Below are 18,216 nucleotides of genomic sequence, written 5' to 3' on the forward strand. Positions count from 1 at the left end.
ATGAGTTGAAGCCTGCCCCTTAATTACCATGCAAATTTGTGTAAGTGACTTTACTTCACTGAAGACAATTTCCTAATGTGTAAAATGGGGATGGTATTGGACTCCCACCGAGTTACCATAAGAAATAGATGAGCCAATTCAGGAAAAGGAATTTGTACTGAGAAAAGCAAGGATTCAAAGAACATTAAAGATTATTATTAAATAGGGTTGGGTGAACATTGGCTGAGATTTGAGAAAATTTCTATCACTCTTGAATCTATGCAGATAGATTCAGGATTTAATAAAGTTGAGAATGGTGGCACACAGCCTGTAGTCCCAGCTACTCTACTGAGGCAGGAGGATCACTTGAGCCTAGGAGATTGGGGTCAGCCTGGGCAACAGAATGAGATTCTGTTTCCTTTAAAAGATTTAAAAATAAAAAGTTACAAATAACTTTGAAGAAAACTTACTTGCTTAAAGAAATAATTTGGTCTTTATTGGTGACACACACTTCTTAATTACTGGCTTGAATGTAAAAAGCACAATTAAAATGTTCAAAGCTGTTGTTTAGCATCTTAAGAGTACCTTCTGGAAAATCTAAGTCACAAACTGTTACAGTGGGGAAAAAAAATGTGTCAAGGAAGAAATAATTCTTTATTTTATCCTCTGACAGATGTCAGGGAGTATGTGACGCTTCCCTTCCTCCAAGCATGTCACAAGAAATATGTTTTTTTAAAATTGTTAGTAGTATTTGATGTTATTTAATATTGTTAATATTTTACTAACATGAGTATGTCATAACCAAAACTCTATAATGCATGTGCCTCAAGGGCAGGGAAGTTGTCTACTTCAGGAAATGCTTCACCTCAGAATTTAATAGGACCTGCACGGAGTAGGCCTCACGTACATGTGCAGTGAATGACTAATCCAGGTGACTGTCAACTGAGTAAAGGAAGACACAGGTGACTTTCGATTGTTTGGTCAGCATTCAGTTTATATCCGCCATAAAAATCAGTGGGCATTTGGAGTATAACTACATATGTGCCCAGGTCTAATAATCAATCCCAGCAGTAGTAAGGGTGGTCGTTAATCCCCGGAAGTTTCAGTCTATTCATTCAAATTATAGCTCAGGGGTAAAGGAAACTCTATAATTACTTTGTTCTTCTGTATTAAGAAATAACAGTGTTCCTGGGAAAATTGAGGAGACACTAAAGTTTTATTTAACTTTGACTTTATTTTACTCCCAGAGTTGATCTGGGATTTTCATGCACAAGAGAGTAGCTACGAATCCCTGCTCCATGCTGACCCATCGTGGACTTTGGCAAACAACTGAGCTTCTCAGCACTTGTAAAAACAGGCTACTACTTCCTGTAGTAGACCACGGTGAGTCGTAAGTTAAATAATGAAATAGGGCATCTGGTCCATAGGGAATACTCCTCCAAAATAGGTTCTTTCTGCTCTTCCCCATAAGGTTGCTTCTCTCCACTTTCCTACTCTTTTCCACCTTTTAAAAGCTCATTTCTTTTTTATAAATGAAACAAGGGCTTAATTTGTAAATTTATACTTTAGAAGAAAATATAGGAAATATAAAAAGCCAATTCTACCTAAATCAAAACTATGCAGAATCACGGTCTTAGTTCATTTGGGCTGCTATAAGCATATCAGAAACTGGTAAAAAAAAAATCATAAAATATCAGAAACAACACATATTTATTTCCTCTAGTTTTGGAGACTGGGAAGTCCAAGATTAAGGTGCTGACAAATTTAGAGTCTGGTAAAAGTCCTCTCCTGGTTCAGAGACAGCACATGCTCACTGTGTCCTCGCATGGTGGAAGGGGCAATGGGGTCTTATTCATAAGGGTTTCACTTTCAGGATATAATGACCTCCCCAAAAACCTCACCACCTAATATCATTACCTTGGGGATGATGATTTCAGTAGATGAATTGGGGGTGGTATACAAATTCAGACCATAGCAATCATTTTTAAATACAGATGAACAAAAAGAAAAAAATACCTCCATTCAGAGAACCAGTGTTTATTTTCTGGTAAATATACTTCCAGCAGCTCTCCAGACTCCATTGTAAATGTAGGTAGGTAAGTTTTTAAAATAAAATTGTAATTATGATCTATAAATATGGCCAACCTACTTTTCTACTACAATAATGTTTTGTGCATTAAGTATTTTCCTACATCATTTTAAGATGACACATTGTAATCTTCTCTGTCATTTGTTATTTTTATAATCCTGCTACTTTTTTTTAATGTAATGTCCATCATTGTAGTTAAATCTTCTAATATGCTCAACAATAAGGAAACAAAAAATTGTTTCCTTAGGGTGAACTTGTGCAGGCAAAATTGTAGGGTCAAAGCATATGCAAAAAGTACCACTCTTGATAAAAATGACCAAACTGCCCTCCAAAAAGATTCAACCACATTATTCTCCCATTGTCAATATCTTTGTAGTTTGAATATTTATGTTCCTCAAATTCACATGTTCAAATCTTCCTGGTCAAGGACATGGTGATAGGAGATGGAAAGTTTGTGGGTGACAGAACTCTCATGAATGAGATTAGTGTCCTTATCAGAGAACCCCAAGAGAGACAGACCTCTTGCCACTTCCCCATGTGAGGTGACAATAAGACTAAAATGGCAGACTATGAGGAAATGGGCCCACACCAGGCTCTGAATTTGCCAGTACCCTGATCTTGAAATTTCTAGCCTCCAGAATGAGATCTATCTGGGGTTTATAAGCCACCCAGTCTTTGATATTTTGCCCAAACAGACTAAGACAGAGTCAGGGTATTTTATTTTTCCATGGACTCTGCTCAGTTCATTTCTAATTTGGTTTTACAACACTTAAAAATCACTGGTCATAAGCTGTTGCCCAACATTTTGGGGTTGCAGTGAAATTTTCCATAATACAAGTTATGGTAAGCACAATACATTATCAGGGAATGACACTTGCATGATGCAGACCATTTTGCTTATAATGGGACTAATCCCAGCTTAAGACCATTCAGAGTGGAGCAGGGCTTTTAAGACATTCAGTCATCACACTCCTGTTCCAACAATGACAAGAACAGGTTACAATATACTGTGTTAATGGGAGTCCTGGGACTGTGAAACCACAGGGGTAGGGACTGCGAAGGAGTTTCCTTGAGCCAAAGTCAGCATGATCACAGCTAGGTTTGCTCAGGGATGCCTTTTTCACAGCTACCTCCTTGTAGGCATCTATACCTCCTTGTTTGTATAAAAATGTGACTTTAGCCTCTAAATCCCTTTTTCCCTTCAGAACAATTTTTCTGTAGAACAAAGATTACCACACACTGTTGATATTTTGAGCTTTTTTTTAAATTTATTTTTTTTATAGTTGTAGATGGACAGTATGCCTTTATTTCTTTAGCTTTTTATGTGGTGCTAAGGATCGAACGAACCCACTGCCTCAAACATGCTAGGCAAGTGCTCTGCCACTGAGCCCCAGACCCAGCATGATATTTTGAACTTTTTAACATAGGGCAGTTTTTGAAAACAGATAGATGGAAACACCAAGAGTGATGATGTTGAAAACAGTACTTGCAAGAAGAAAAAGCAACAATAGACCACTGAAGCCCAGGAGAGGTCCAGAATCCCCTGCTGAAGACTTTAGTAGCGTATACATATCATGGAATAGAAACTTTACTTTTCTCCCTGGGTCTGCTCATTAACTGCTTGGAATATGGAATGAAGAAATTGGTTACAACATATTTATAAAGACTGTGGAGCAGGTGAGTATGCCATGTGGTAATGGGATATGGAAAACCCAATTTCCTCGTATTCAAGATTCTTACTTTTTGCTTTATTTCCACTCTTATTTCTTAAAATTTTCTAATTATCAATCTGAGAATTATAAAAAAAAAGTAAAGTAAGCTGCCACATAAATGGGAGGTGTTAGATCTTGGGTTTTAAGAATTATGATGCCTTTTTACATTCATGCACATAAGCATATTACAATGGTTATGTATGTTAAATTTTATGTATTTAATTTTATTCATGTATTTTTAATTATACATTTAATTAAATGCAAAGCTAATCACTAATTCATGACTTTTTCATTCTTAATGCCTAGGTTTTGACATGTCATAGATAATATCTCTCTCTCCCAGTAAATCTGTTTCGGGAAATCTATGACACAATAGGTACATTTCCTGGGGTTTCATTTATCTAAGAACGTCTTCTCTTTAAGCCTGAAAAACAACTTTCACTTACAGCTTTGAACTAGATGTGATGACCCTTGTGTTCTCTGCCTAACTCCTCCTTTACTCCTCTATAAGTAACTTTTTCAAGACTTATTTTTATTTATTTTTTACTACTTACCTATGATCTATAAATATTTGCTACTGTGTATCCAAGCACTGAGTTTTAATTCTACCCTAAATATGGTGAGCTCTTTTAATTCCTATACTCAGGCATAAATTGCAGCTCCTGAAAGCATTCTCCTTGTCTCACACAAAACTTTAATTAATATGTCACCAAAACTTTAATATGATTTCCTTGATGGCCCCACGAAGCACAGGGCTGATTATTTCCATCCAAATAATTTCAACTTATTTTAAACCCAAATCCCTTAAACCCATCTTGCTTGAATAGAAAAATATTTAGTTAGGATTGGTGTTTTTGTTTTATTTTTGGTTTTGGTCCTGGAGACTGAACCCAGGACCTCCGGATGGCAAGCACAATTCTACCACGGAGCCACACTCGGCCTCCTCGTTAGGTTCTTTTCACATGATAGTTCTTTTTAATCCTGCATTCTTTGATTCTTTGAGTTCTGAAGTCCCAGAATAATCATTACTTCTGAATAGAAGAGCAATATCATTCTACATTTATGGCTTGACCTATTTGTGTTTAGAAATTAATTTATCCAAATAACATAATCTTGGCTTTCTTAACTTGATATGTGAAACAAAAGGCAAAGGATGGATGTAAAATTTTCACATGTATGGATTTTTAAAATCCCTAGAAAAAGGTAGTTTGTGTATGGAAATGTGTCAAGGTTGCCACTGTGGAAGATAACTTAGTAGTTGTTTGCGTTCATTTTGTCATGGACACCAAAAAATCTATAGAGGGAAAATAGAAGATTCCATTTGTTTTTTACTGTCTTTGTTTTTCTTGTCAAGGTTCTTTTGAATTCAGGAAGAAAAGCAGACTTGAGATGATTAATACAGACAATACAGATTAGTTATCAACAAGCTAAATTCATTGTGCATCCTGCAAACTTCTCCTTAAACAAATATTTGACCGTGTTAATCACAAAACTGGCAATAATCTAAGTCCTTTGTGTTGGATATAATGACTTCCCAAGTACAATTCTCCTAAAATTCCTACTATACTCTCCAGGATTCTTGGCATTACACTTTTTATATTAAAATATTACATAATCATAATATATTTTATTCCAATAGAGCTTGCTTCCCTCATTTATAAAATTCCTCCATCTCTTTCCAATCTTACACCTTTATAACTATGTTTCAGATGAAGAACTTCCATACAATGAAATATCATATGCATTTGTAATATTCTATTCTTATCTCCATGTTCTTAGAAGCACAGAAGTATACTATTCTAAGATTCAGGAATAAGCATTTGTTGAATATAAAAGTTTCTTGACATATTATTTTCATGCTACTTCCATATGTTCTGTTGTTGTAAGAGTTGAGTTATCTTTTGATACATTTAGGAATATTCCAATATACTTGTATCACATTCAACTTAATAGCTACTTTTGAAAAATTTATTATGATAAGTTGTTACTGAACAATTCTTATTCCTTAAGAATTGTTGAATAAATGAAAAAAGGAGTCCTATACATGAACAAATACAAATGAAAGCATGGAAGTGCTGAGTTCACTTGTTCCACAAGCTTTTTTTTTGATGCCTACTGTGTGTCAAGCACTATGAAAGGTGCTGGATCTAGATTGATCTGATGCCATCTGCCTCAGTGTAATTACTTCACTTCCCTTTCCCTAGTCCGCTCTCAAAACTGAAACAAAGCATTTATGGCATCAGCATCATGTTGTTATAATGAGGCGATTCCAGTGACTCAATCTTTCCACACCATTCTTTATCAGTATCTTAACTGCTGTGTTCTAGTGTCAAGAGAAAGCAATGAGTTATGGCCTGAGGCTTAAGTGAGGCACAGATAAATCTAATTCAACAAGTTAAAACATAGCTTTTGTCAAGACAGACTTCTTTAGATCAGGCAGGTAATACCATAGAGGTAGACTGGATACCTACAAAACATAATCACCCTCTTATATCTCACTGACAGAACTTTCTCTAATGTTCTTTTTTGCAAAGTCCTTGCTTTTACTCTATTATATTATTCAGTTTCTGTATTTTATGATTATTAACATTTAAAATAATTATACAATATTTAATATGCAAAAAGAAAACAAACCCCCTTGGAACTTCTGTACTCAGAGAAAACTGCTATCAATGTTTTGTTATATATCCTACTCTTTTTAAGTATACACATTATCATTTGCTGTCCATGAACTTCTTGTTTTGACTCTCTGTGTGTTCCATGGAGCACTTTATTTACAGATATGAACTCACCTAACACCTGCAATTTATAGAGAAGAGGACATGCTCTAATGGCATCTCCTTATTTATTGCTGCCAAATAAAATCACACCACTTTGACTGATGACTACATTGTTACCTATATCTTTCAGAATGTTCATGAAACATAAACAAATAGAAACAGGTATTGCTCTTCTATGAATTTATTCTTCTATTCAATGCACATTTAAAGAGTCACTCTAGCCTGCAAACACAGAATCAGACAAATCCATGGGGAAAAAGTGGAAATCTAAGCTGGACAGGGACAGAGAGGGCTTCCCAGATGAACAGGTGACTGAGCCATGATTCTGTCAGTCAGGTAGAGTTAGTCAGGCAAAGACAAAGGTATTGTTTAAGTCTCAGTGATACTATAACAGTATACCACATTAAAAAACTATTCTATCACAGCAAGAAATCATGGGCAAAACAAGATGTAGAAGGCAATTTTTATTCATTCTTTTCCTCTTGTTGGATATAAGGGATAATATCAACACTTTTAATTTTAAGAGGAAGTTTATTAATTCTATAGGAGTCTCCTTCAATATGTTGACAGTTTATATAGTATACTCACAGGTTGAGATTAAAAGCACCCATTTAGCTGAGTTTTGTTTCACATAATCATCCTGGCCTACTGTAATGCTGCAAACCACATGCTCTTAGCTGCAAATTTTTCATCTATCCCTATCAGAACAAAGCCAGCAATGCAGCACTTATTACTACCTTGATAGCAGTACATTTTATCTTTGAGGAGCACAGTAATAAAGTCACATGAAGCATAGAGACTGTTATTCTGGTATTAATGGGGACCAAGTGGACGGCCCTCTGGAATAAGCTCCCTTACTCTTCTATAAGACATGTCTTATATGCTGCATTTGTAATGTGTTCCCAGATGCCTCCTTCAGTTTTTTTCCCCTTTACCTAGTAATTTGAGCATGCTGTAACCTGTATGCCATAACAAGTTCTGACTCTGGGTACTCTTTCTTTGCATTCTCTTTGGAAACTATTCCATGCTTACATATGACAAAACAATAGAGGAAGCTGAATGATTTGAGTAAAGATAAATATGCCATCATTGCTTATGCAGTTTCAAATGTAACAGCTATTCTGAGAAACTATATAACACTGTGGACTTTTTCTAAGCTTCCCTTTAACTAAAATGCCCAAGCATTTTTTTCAATTGACAAATATTAAGTCATATCTCCTCCCTATTCTCTTGTTTAACTGATGTCAAAAATTGCAGGTGCTTCTTTCATGGATATGCCTATACACATTAAGAAAAATAATAAACATTTCTTCTACAGGGAGAAAAACCACTCATTAGATAAATGTTTATTAGCATACGATATGTATTACGCACTATGCTAGAAGCTAGGAATGCAAAGTTGAATGAAACATGACATTATTTCATTATTATTCATTTATATAAGATGTTACATATATAAAGAAGAGCTTGAGGCATGTGGTAGCTGCTCATAAATGGATATTATTGTTATGATGATTCACTTATAAATTAGTCTTCTAAAAATAATTACAGATTTTTAAAATGAAAATACTGCCATAGAGCTACCAATACTTACCAATACTATAATATCTCTTCAGTTCTGTACGTCTGATTTCCTTTAACTGGTTATTTTTTCTTTTTTTCTTCTCATCAGTAACATATTCTTCTTCTACAGCAATGTTGCACTTGTCTGGTTCCAAAATGACTGCATTAGCATCTTCTTTCCCAGGATGTGTCCTTGTGGCTACAGCTGAGGCTGTCTCCGCATTTTGTTTGGCTTGCTTTTTCTTTTTCAATCTAAGAATAAGGGGGAAATAAGGGGAAAACAATGGAGACATGATTTGCTAGAAGGAATCCTATTAATTTCATATTGTCAAGCTTTGAAAACTAATTAACTGATGCAGAAAACACATTCCTTATAATATTCTTTTTTTTAAAGAGAGAATTTTTTAATATTTATTTTTTTAGTTTTCGGTGGATACAACATCTTTATTTTTTTATATGGTGCTGAGGATAGAACCTAGCGCCCCGTGATGCCAGGCGAGCGTATTACCGCTTGAGCCACATCCCCAGCCTGTAATATTCTTAATTGCATTTTCTTGGTTTTAAAATTTTCTCATCATTTATTCGTCTTATGTGGAGGCCTATAGACTTTCCTCAATTATATCCACAAAATATGATAAAAGTGTCAGGGCTGGGGTTGTAGCTTAGTAGCAGAGCATATACCTAGCATGTGTGAGGCACTGGGTTTGATTCTCAACATCACATGTAAATACACAAATAAAATAAAAAGCTCCATCAACAACTAATAAAGATATTTTTAAAAAGAGTATCAATAACGTCCTAGGCCTTAGGGAAAATGAGATTCTCTATAGGCTACTAAATGTTGAGTAATCTTTTTTTAAACAAGATATATAGTACCCTTACTATAATGCCATATTTGGTGTGTTATGTGTTTTAAAAAGCACTTCTGGTGTTCCATGATACTTTGGACTATTGGGCAAGCACATAAGTAAAACAAGTCCTTTATAATTGGCTCACGTGTTCACTATTAAGTTTTGGCAAGATGTGAAATGGTTCAGAATTAAATAATTCTTTTCCTTTACACATGTTATTACAGGAGTATTAAAGAGAGAACAGAATTTCCTGAGATAGAAAATGCCATAATAACAATATATAATTATCATTGTGATTACTAATAATAGCTGATAATTACTACTGATAGCTGATACCTTAGTAAACATATTTGATGCTTTCAATTTTTTACCTCTGAGTCCAAGACAGATGAGAGAAAGTTTGTCACAATTCACTGAAATCCAATAACTCAAAAATAATTTCCAGTTGGTGCATTAGTCTGTAATTATTTCATGTGTCACTTCTATGCTTCTGGTCCTTTTTGAGAACGTCTATGCTTTAGCAAAGTGTAAACTCTTTGTTCTAGAACAAGGGCCTTGGACTCTCATACCTGTGGCACTCTGCTTACACGCAACTTTTCTTTTTAAAAAAAATGAGGACATTTCTTCATGTAGATAGAAATTATCTAGGCACAATTTGCTTTCTCTTATTTCAATCCTTTGTCTTTTTATGCATCTGGACAATGGACGAGGAAAGTATGGGTAGAAAACTGACATAACTGAAGGATAATACAGAGGTAATATTTGGTCTTCTGCTGCTTTGCTCTGTGACACTAGACAAATACCTCCAACAGTCAAGAAAGGTCTCTCCTTAAGGCCTGGGCCCATTAGAGAGCTCTACACTCAGTCTAGAAACCAAACTCCTCTAGCCTCAGTCTTCTCATATTAAAAGTGACAATTGGGCTGGGGCTGGGGCTCAGTGGCAGAGCACTTGCCTCACATGTGTGAGGCACTGGGTTCAATACTCAGCACCACATATAAATAAATGAATAAAATAAAGGTCCATCAACAACTAAAAAAATATTTTAAAAGAAACAACAATTATTTCCTTATGTATCAGCAGAGTTTTTTAAAACTCTGAGTTTTTTACGATTAGCTGAGAAAATATATCTCAATATATGATGGAAAACAAATAAGACCCAAAGTAGTAAAATATCCCCTAACTCAATCACATGTTAACATGAAAATGAAGCATGGTAAGGTGCTTTGGGGACAAAGGCCCCCGATTCCAATAAGATATTTCAAGTAGGCTGTTACACACGAACACTGAGAAGCAGTTCTTATATTTTTCACCGACTAATAAATCAGTACATGGCTCAAGAGATAAGACAGTTGGAAAAAAGTCACAGATAAATACATTTTTTATGTTTGCTTGTTATTAGCTATCTCTTTATGTTTGCTTGTTAAATAAAATCACAAACCAAACAAATTGGAGACTCATAAAGAGGGACCGTTTCAGTAAATATGGTTTCATTTTGTATCATCTGATTTTAAACTCTTTTTCTGGATAAAGAGTAGGTAGATCTTCATAAAAGTTTGGTCTGATAATGCCTCTAAAAAAACAATTTTTCTCCTGATCAGGATTACTATATGAGACTCAATTGAAGCACATGAGCCTAGTTAATATACAGACATAATTTTTTTATACAGAGAGGTTTGTCTCTGCAGAGAGCTGGTCTCTCTCCAAAATCATCGCTACGGATGGGCTGATATTATTTTCCAATGCATTCGCTGAAAAAAAAAATGCTTGAAATGAACCTTTTTTCACCATTCTAAAATGATTTTTCCAGGAGAGAAAATAGATGTTGAAAATTAGTTTTATGCAGCCTGAGATATGCTGCCTTTTAATCTTCTGAGTTTTTCCACTTTAGGTTCATTGAATTGTCCTCATTTCACTGCCTTCATGATAATTAGAGTCACTCAGATCTAGGGCATGTGTTTCGATGAACAGAGCACTGTTTGGGGACATCTCATTAGAGACTGATTTTCACACAGAGAAATAACAAAATGGGATACATTGTTTTATTCATTTTTCTCCCTTTTCCACATGGAACATTATTGTCAACACATATAGCCAAACAGAGTTGTTTCTTCAGGAAAAAAAAAAAAAAGACCAGAAAAACAGCAATTCCAAACTTGTTTAACAGAAAAGAGAGCATGATTTAATATCTGAGAAATTCTATTATCATCTACGTCTATTATCTGGAGTACTGCGGGAGAATTTATTTTTATGGAGGCTGTCAATATAACTAGAAAATTCTGATCTTGCAACTCAACTAGAAATCAGATGGATTTATGGAAACCTGTAAAAACCCTCATTCTCAGCGTAGAAATGTATTTTTGACAACTTTTCTAAGGATAAATAACTGCCAACCTAGAAATGTGGTATGGCTGATGATCTTCAAACATTCGTCTTTAGAGTGCTTGTTCTCTAGCCCTTCTCTTTTGTTTTTTCAAGCCAATATCTACTGTGGTAATTAATCCTCACAATATGGATTTGTATCACTAAATGGGTAAATCACTAATTGGTCATCACTATGGTAAACTGGAGGAAAAATGGTCTTGCAGAAAAATAAACTCCACTTATTTCATGTTTCATGTAAGCTTTTAAAATGACATCAGATATACATTTATTTATATTGTGAACTAAAAACACTACTTGGCAAATCATCTTACAGATTAGTGACTGAAAAAACTATTTAATGGACATTTAAGATTTGATTGTGGTGAGCACATGTTAAAAAACTAAAAAAAAAAACAAACAAAAAAAAAACAGAACGCCCCAAACCTTGCACTTGTCTTTCTTTAAAATAAAATCACAATTACATAAAACAAGTGTTTTAAATTCAACCCCCTCCCACTATTGTACCCAAGCCCTGTCAGTTCTAGCTCCTAAATCACTCCTCATCAAATTTATTCTTCTCTTCTTGATCTCTGCTGCCACCGATCATGTCAGTCTTTCATTCTCTCCCTGCCTGTCTCCTTTTTACAATATTATTTATTACTCGTCATTACAAAAATAACACTTGTTCCCACTAGAATTTTTTCAAAATATAGGAAAATACAGTGGATAAAACTTAAGTGCAGTGCAGAATCTAAGAAGCAATCATGGTTTGAGGGAGATAAATGAAAGCCAGAAGAGAAGGGAAATAGTACCACTCAGACCTTCCCCCAGTACAGAAGAATGAAGCCATGATTCTGAACTTTCTATATGTGCCTTCCCATAATGGAATATTGAAGAGCTTTTTTTATTATCATTATTCTTGAATCTGCCAGCATTTTTTACATTAAAATAGTGAAGGCACTAGAGGATACAACCAGACCTCATTTTCTCCCAACTCGTGTTTTATCGTTTTATTAAATTTTGAGACAGGGTCTCACTGAGTTGCTTAGGGTCTCGTCGTTGCTAAGGCTGGCTTTGTACTCACAATTCTCTTGCCTCAACTTCCTGAGCTGCTGGGATTACTGAAATGTGCCACCGCATCAGCTAAAGAATTTTTTTTTTTTAATGTAAAACTAATTTAACACTTTTGTCAAAAAACTGAGTTAACATTTTCAAAAAGATAATTATAAAAAGCTTGAAAGCTTTCTTCTAACAACAACTATAGCTGACTAAGGAAACAGGAACCCTGGCATGCAGTTATAAATGTTCACCGTCTCACAAAAATCCTTTGAGGTAGGCAAGTTTTATCTCTGTTCCACTGATAAGAAAAGGAAGGCTGAGAGAAACTAGGGCCATTTCCCAAGGTCACAGGGCAGAAGAAGTCAGAACCAGCTGCCAAGGAGCCCCCGGGGACTACCTCTTTTAGAACTGTTTATGGCATACATGTCTATTTTGACTTTAAAATAAAATCCACTGGACCTTGAAAATTCTATGAACCACGTGGGGCAGAATGGCCTAACAATCTTGTGGACTTCAACAGAAAGCATACTTCCAGGAAGTCTGAAACCCAGATTTGGGTTTTGGCCTTGGCCCTCTTAGAAATCAGCTTTGTGACCTTCTTTGGAAATATGATTAGCTCTCTGGGGCTTCTAAGTAAACAAAAGCAAGAGGATGAAATGATTTTTCAAGGTCCAGCCTGGCTCTAGAAGTTTATATTTGGCTGAGAAGATTAGGAAACATGCAAAAGTTGTTTTGACGTTTTAAAAAATATTTTTAAAAATCCAAGCTAAACCTTTCCAGGAGTCATGCACATCCCTGTTCTCCTCTGTATCTCATATCTGATTGCATTTTCCTTCCACTAGAGAGCCCCCGACCTGGGAAAGTACAGAGGTCAAGATAAAACACCATCCACACATAAGGGTTATCAAAAAACAAAAACAATGCTAACCACCTAAAAAGCCAACCCAACAAAAAACACACTGCCCTACAATTTGGGTCTGATAGCTATAGAAAGTAGAACGTGTAAAAATTGATCAACCATGAAGACCTTATAGACCTCTTTAACACATAATGTCTTCTTATAAAATTGCTACTATAGGGAAATAGAGTACTAACATAAAAGATGCAGATATACCATCACTGCACGAAAAGAGTTGCAGAATGCTATTATAATATCACTTTATTTGGGGGAGGGTAAAAAATTAAAAATATAGCAAAATGTCCTCAAACCAATAACTATATAGTTGTGGAGGTATATATATTTTTATAGGTTGGGTAGGTGCACAGGAAAATTTTTGGTCAATGGGTAAAGAAAGAGAAACTTTACATTTATATAATTTGGTGTTACTGAATGTTTTGACACAGCAAGCATATTTTACTTTTGTAATTATAAGGCCAACAAAGAAAAAGAAATAAATGTCAGCAGCTATGGCAATGTTTTGTTAAAATCTCAGTTGGTGATTTATTCTTTCCCCTGAGTCAAGCTATTGCACTCAATTTCTGTATGGCAGCACCACCCTGTTCCCTGTTTTTAATCAGACAGAGCTGATTGAACTCCCTCTGTGCCCTTCCCCTGGTTCTTGCTCTTGGCTATTCTGGCTGTAACCCTGTCACTATACTGTTCTGACCTTCAGGATCTAGGTTGTTTTTTCCTGGTTGTCCAACCCGGAATTTACTACTTTCAGAGATTGGGGAAACAGTGCTACAATGGAATGAATTCAGCATCCGGGTAGACATGTTTGTGTTTTTTTCTTTTTTAAAATATTTTTTAGATGTGGTTGGACAAAATACCTTTATTTTATTTATTTATTTTTATGTGGTGCTGAGGATTGAACCCAGGACCTCACACATGCTAGGTGAGCGATCTACTGCTGAGTCACAACCCCAGCCCCACATTGTGTTTTAATCTTCTCTTATTCCTTGGGTGCACATCCTAGGCAAGTTATCAAATTTAAGCCTCACGTTCCCTCATCTTGAAATAAAAATAATAGCCTCAAAAATTTTTTTTTTTTTGCTGATTAAAACAAACTGTATACAAAGGGTTTACTTTACAACTTCTATTAGGGTCACAATAAAAGCTCCACAAATTGCTTATTTGTTGTGAGTGGCATTATTCTTACTTGGGGATTCTGTGGATCCAAGTAAAAGAGAGAACACATAAAAATTTCATATATATACATACATACATATATATATATATATATATGTATACACACACACATATCAACAAAGAAGCCATTTGACAAATCCCAAATGTTCATATATGTTCACATTCTTTTCCTAACTATACATAAATAATTTATTTCACTCCACTATGAACTTAGTCACCAGTACAAAGTTATTTATTAATTCCGAAAAATTTTATTCCTTATATTTCATTTCACCATGTGACTTCAAAAATGGAGGACTAGTTTTTAATTTCAACTGCAAATTCTTAATTGTGATATATGCTAAAGAAAATCAAACTTAAAGGTAGAGGAAGAAAAATAGTTTTAAAAAAAAAGAAGAAAAAAAGAGAAAAACCTCACTTGACAGAAATTCTCATGGACTTATGATCAAAGAAAATTTTAAAATTTAAGAATCACTGGAAAAATCCATAGATTTGCTGGGCGTGGTAGCAGCTCTGGAAGCTGAGACAGGAGGATCAGGAATTCAAAGCTAGCCTCAGCAGCATAGTGAGGCCCTAAGCAACTTAGTGAAACCTTGTCTCTAAATAAAACATACAAAAAGGGCTGGGGATGTGACTCAGTGATTAAGCACCCTGGGTTCAATCCCTAGTACCAAAAAAAAAAAAAAAAAAATCCACAGATGTACCTGATCCTAGTGAAAAGTACACATCCACTTTGAGATGTGTCCCTTTTTTTTCATTATGTCTAATTATGATGAGATGTCCCGCCTTCTCCCAATGAAATTCACCAATTGAAATGAAAATAATTCTGGTTTCAAAGAACCACTACAGTTAGAAAAGAGATCCTTTTGCTTTTGAGTTCAATAACTATTGATATATTCTTATGTAGTGCACATACACCTAAATGTATGCTGGGCCTCAAGAAACAAACCACATTCTAACAAAAAGCAATGAATGCAATGCCAATCAAAGGCAAGCCACAAAAATCCAATTTCTCTTTCCTAGGACTTCTTTATGCTACTAAAACAGCAGGCCTCAGCAGATCTTAGGGGTCTTCAGTAACCTGACCAAGAAGCAGTGGCAAATTCTCATTCCAAGAAGTGTTGGGCTGGGATATGGAACATTCAGAAACCTGACAAGTACTCCCCAGTACCAGGATTACAATGACAATGCTACAGAATGGTGCACACTGTGCAGAATGTTTGCCTTGTATTTACGAAACAAGACATGCTTTTGTTGCATATATAGGTTACCCCATGTGAGCGCACAGTTCTCTCTTCTAAGTCAGCCTGGGTCAGGGACCTGAAAACATTCTAAGGAAATCACTAGTATAGACAATGTTTATACAGACAATGGTAACTCCTTGACCTAAGACAGAGTTATATCCTGAAAAACTTACCAAAAGTCAAAAATATTTAAGTCAAACTAGATTTAATTCTGCAATAAAACCATCTTGAAGTTGAAAAATCATTAAGTCGAATCACTACAAGTTTTATTTATCTCAGCTATAAACTGAGGATGGGAACCAGATCAGGGAATTTAGTCAAGGTAGTAAAATAATTGTGTTAGAGTAATGAGCAAAGTCCTATAAATATAATACTTAAATATTAGGAATTTTGCTGTTTATCAACCAAGAATAAGGTGACAAATCCAGTAATGCAGAAGTTAATAAAAATCTGCAAGTAGAAATGCCAAGAGAAGTAGCTGATTTCTTTTTTGCTTTATAATGGCATTACGCATATGGCATATTTAACTTAAACTAACTGGCTGTATTAATTCCCTATGGCTGATGTAACTGATGACTTAAAATAACACATTTTTACTCTTTTAATGTCTTGGAAGTCAGAGGTCTGAAATCATCTACACCTGGCTGAAGTCAAGGCAGGGCTTATTTCCTCTGGAGTATTTTCCCTTGCCTTTCTTCTAGAGCTGCATTTCCTGTAGCTCTCTCTTAAATCTTCAGTCAGCAGCACAGCCTCTGTCCTCAATGACACCCTCACTTCCTGGTAGTCAAAACTCCCTCTACCTCCCTCTTACTTGGACACTTATGATTGGGTAAAGACCCACCCAGGTGGTCCAAGATAATCTCCCTGTCTCAGGATCCATAACTTAGTTACATCTAAAAGTTCTTTTTTTTTTTTTTTTTTGTCCAAAACAGGAACATTCTCAGGTCCTGAGGATTAGGACCGAAGCATCTTCAGTGGTTATTACTCAGCCTAACATACTGGATAACTGAACATTTGAGTTATAAACAACTATAAAATGAGTATCCTATCCCTGTCCCAGTTTCCATACCCAAATCATTACCACATCTGTGCAACATGTTGTGCACACTCCTTTAAGGAGTTCACTGCTTGCTTTCATTTTATGTTGAGTGTCTCCAAATAGCCTTTTGAAGGTGGGGATGGTAGCAGAAAAATTTACCAGTGTTTTAAAGGGTTCCATCTCATTTCCACATCTAATCACTTTAATGTGCACTGAAATCAGTTATTCACTGTTATGATTACTAACAGAGCCAAAAAACAATTCCAATTTTTTTTCTTCTATGAGAGTTCCTTAGCATGTAAAGAAATAAAAGTTGGGCATGGTAGCACAGGCCTGTGATCCCAGTGACTTCGGAGGTTGGGGCAGAAGGAACAAGAGTTCAACACCAGACTTAGCAACTTAGAGAGACCCTGTCTCTAAATAAAACATTAAAAAGGTTGGGGATTTGGCACCCCTGGATTCAATCCCTGGTATCCCCCCCTAAAAAAAAAATTCTATTTGTGTGGGGGAGGGTGTCATTTTATAGAAAAAAATTTTTTTTAACTTAGAATCTCTTGCTCTGACAATTTAACAAGTTTTATACAAAAGAGAGGATGTATTTCAATAACACACATTATATAAAACGGCAATTTTTTTCTTCCTTCCTTGTTTCCTTCTGCTTTTATTATTGCCCCTATAGCACAGCCACCATTTGGAAGGAATGATAGTGTTGATATAATACCATCTTCAAACCGAGAGAAAATACAGATGGATCTGAAATGGCTTTCAGTGACTTAATGCCTTGATAAGGAAATAAGGAGGAAACTTATTTAAGGAAATAAGGAAACTGCCCATGGATCAATGCTTCATTTCATGTTCCTGACAAAGTCTTCTCCTTTCTTGATGGAAGTTTTCAGCTCAGGAATGGCCTCTGTGATCATTTTCACCATCCAAAGAAGAGACTTTGCTGATGCCCAGGTTTTTCTCCAGGCCCCTTTCCACCTGCAGCAATGTTTTTGTTGTTGTTGTTCTAATTTGTTATATATGACAGCAGAATGCATTACAATTCATCTTGCACATATAGAGCACAATTTTTCATATCTCTGGTTGTGTACAAAGTGTATTCACACCAATTTGTGTCTTCACATATGTACTTAGGGTAATGATGTCCATCTCATTCTACCACCTTTTTTACCTCCTTGCCCCCCTCGCTTCCCCTCCCACCCCTCTGCCCTATCTAGAGTTTGTTGAACCTTCCCATGCTCCCCTTCCCAACCCCACCATGAATCAACCTCCTTATATCTGAGAAGACATTCAGTATTTGGTTTGGGGGATTGGCTAAGTTCACTTAGCATATATTCTCCAACTCTATCCATTTACCTGCAAATGCTATAATTTTATTCCCTTTTTTTCCTGAGAAATATTCCATTGTGTATATATACCACATTTTCTTTATCCATTCATCTACTG

General features: G+C 35.5%; 1 protein-coding gene across 4 annotated transcripts in view; it reads right to left on the bottom strand.

Moving 5' to 3' along the window:
• The window catches only part of Ncoa7 (nuclear receptor coactivator 7), a 139,196-nt gene that overhangs the window by 66,204 nt on the left and 54,776 nt on the right, over positions 1 to 18,216 (bottom strand). For all 4 annotated transcript variants that reach the window (XM_021733320.3, XM_078019233.1, XM_005335375.5 and 1 more), the window contains exon 3: positions 8,155 to 8,375. In XM_021733320.3, coding sequence (XP_021588995.2) covers positions 8,155 to 8,375 — 221 coding nt within the window. The remainder of the gene's footprint in view (positions 1 to 8,154; positions 8,376 to 18,216) is intronic.

The sequence above is a fragment of the Ictidomys tridecemlineatus genome, chromosome 8 (assembly GCF_052094955.1).
Source record: "Ictidomys tridecemlineatus isolate mIctTri1 chromosome 8, mIctTri1.hap1, whole genome shotgun sequence".
Taxonomy (NCBI): domain Eukaryota; kingdom Metazoa; phylum Chordata; class Mammalia; order Rodentia; family Sciuridae; genus Ictidomys; species Ictidomys tridecemlineatus.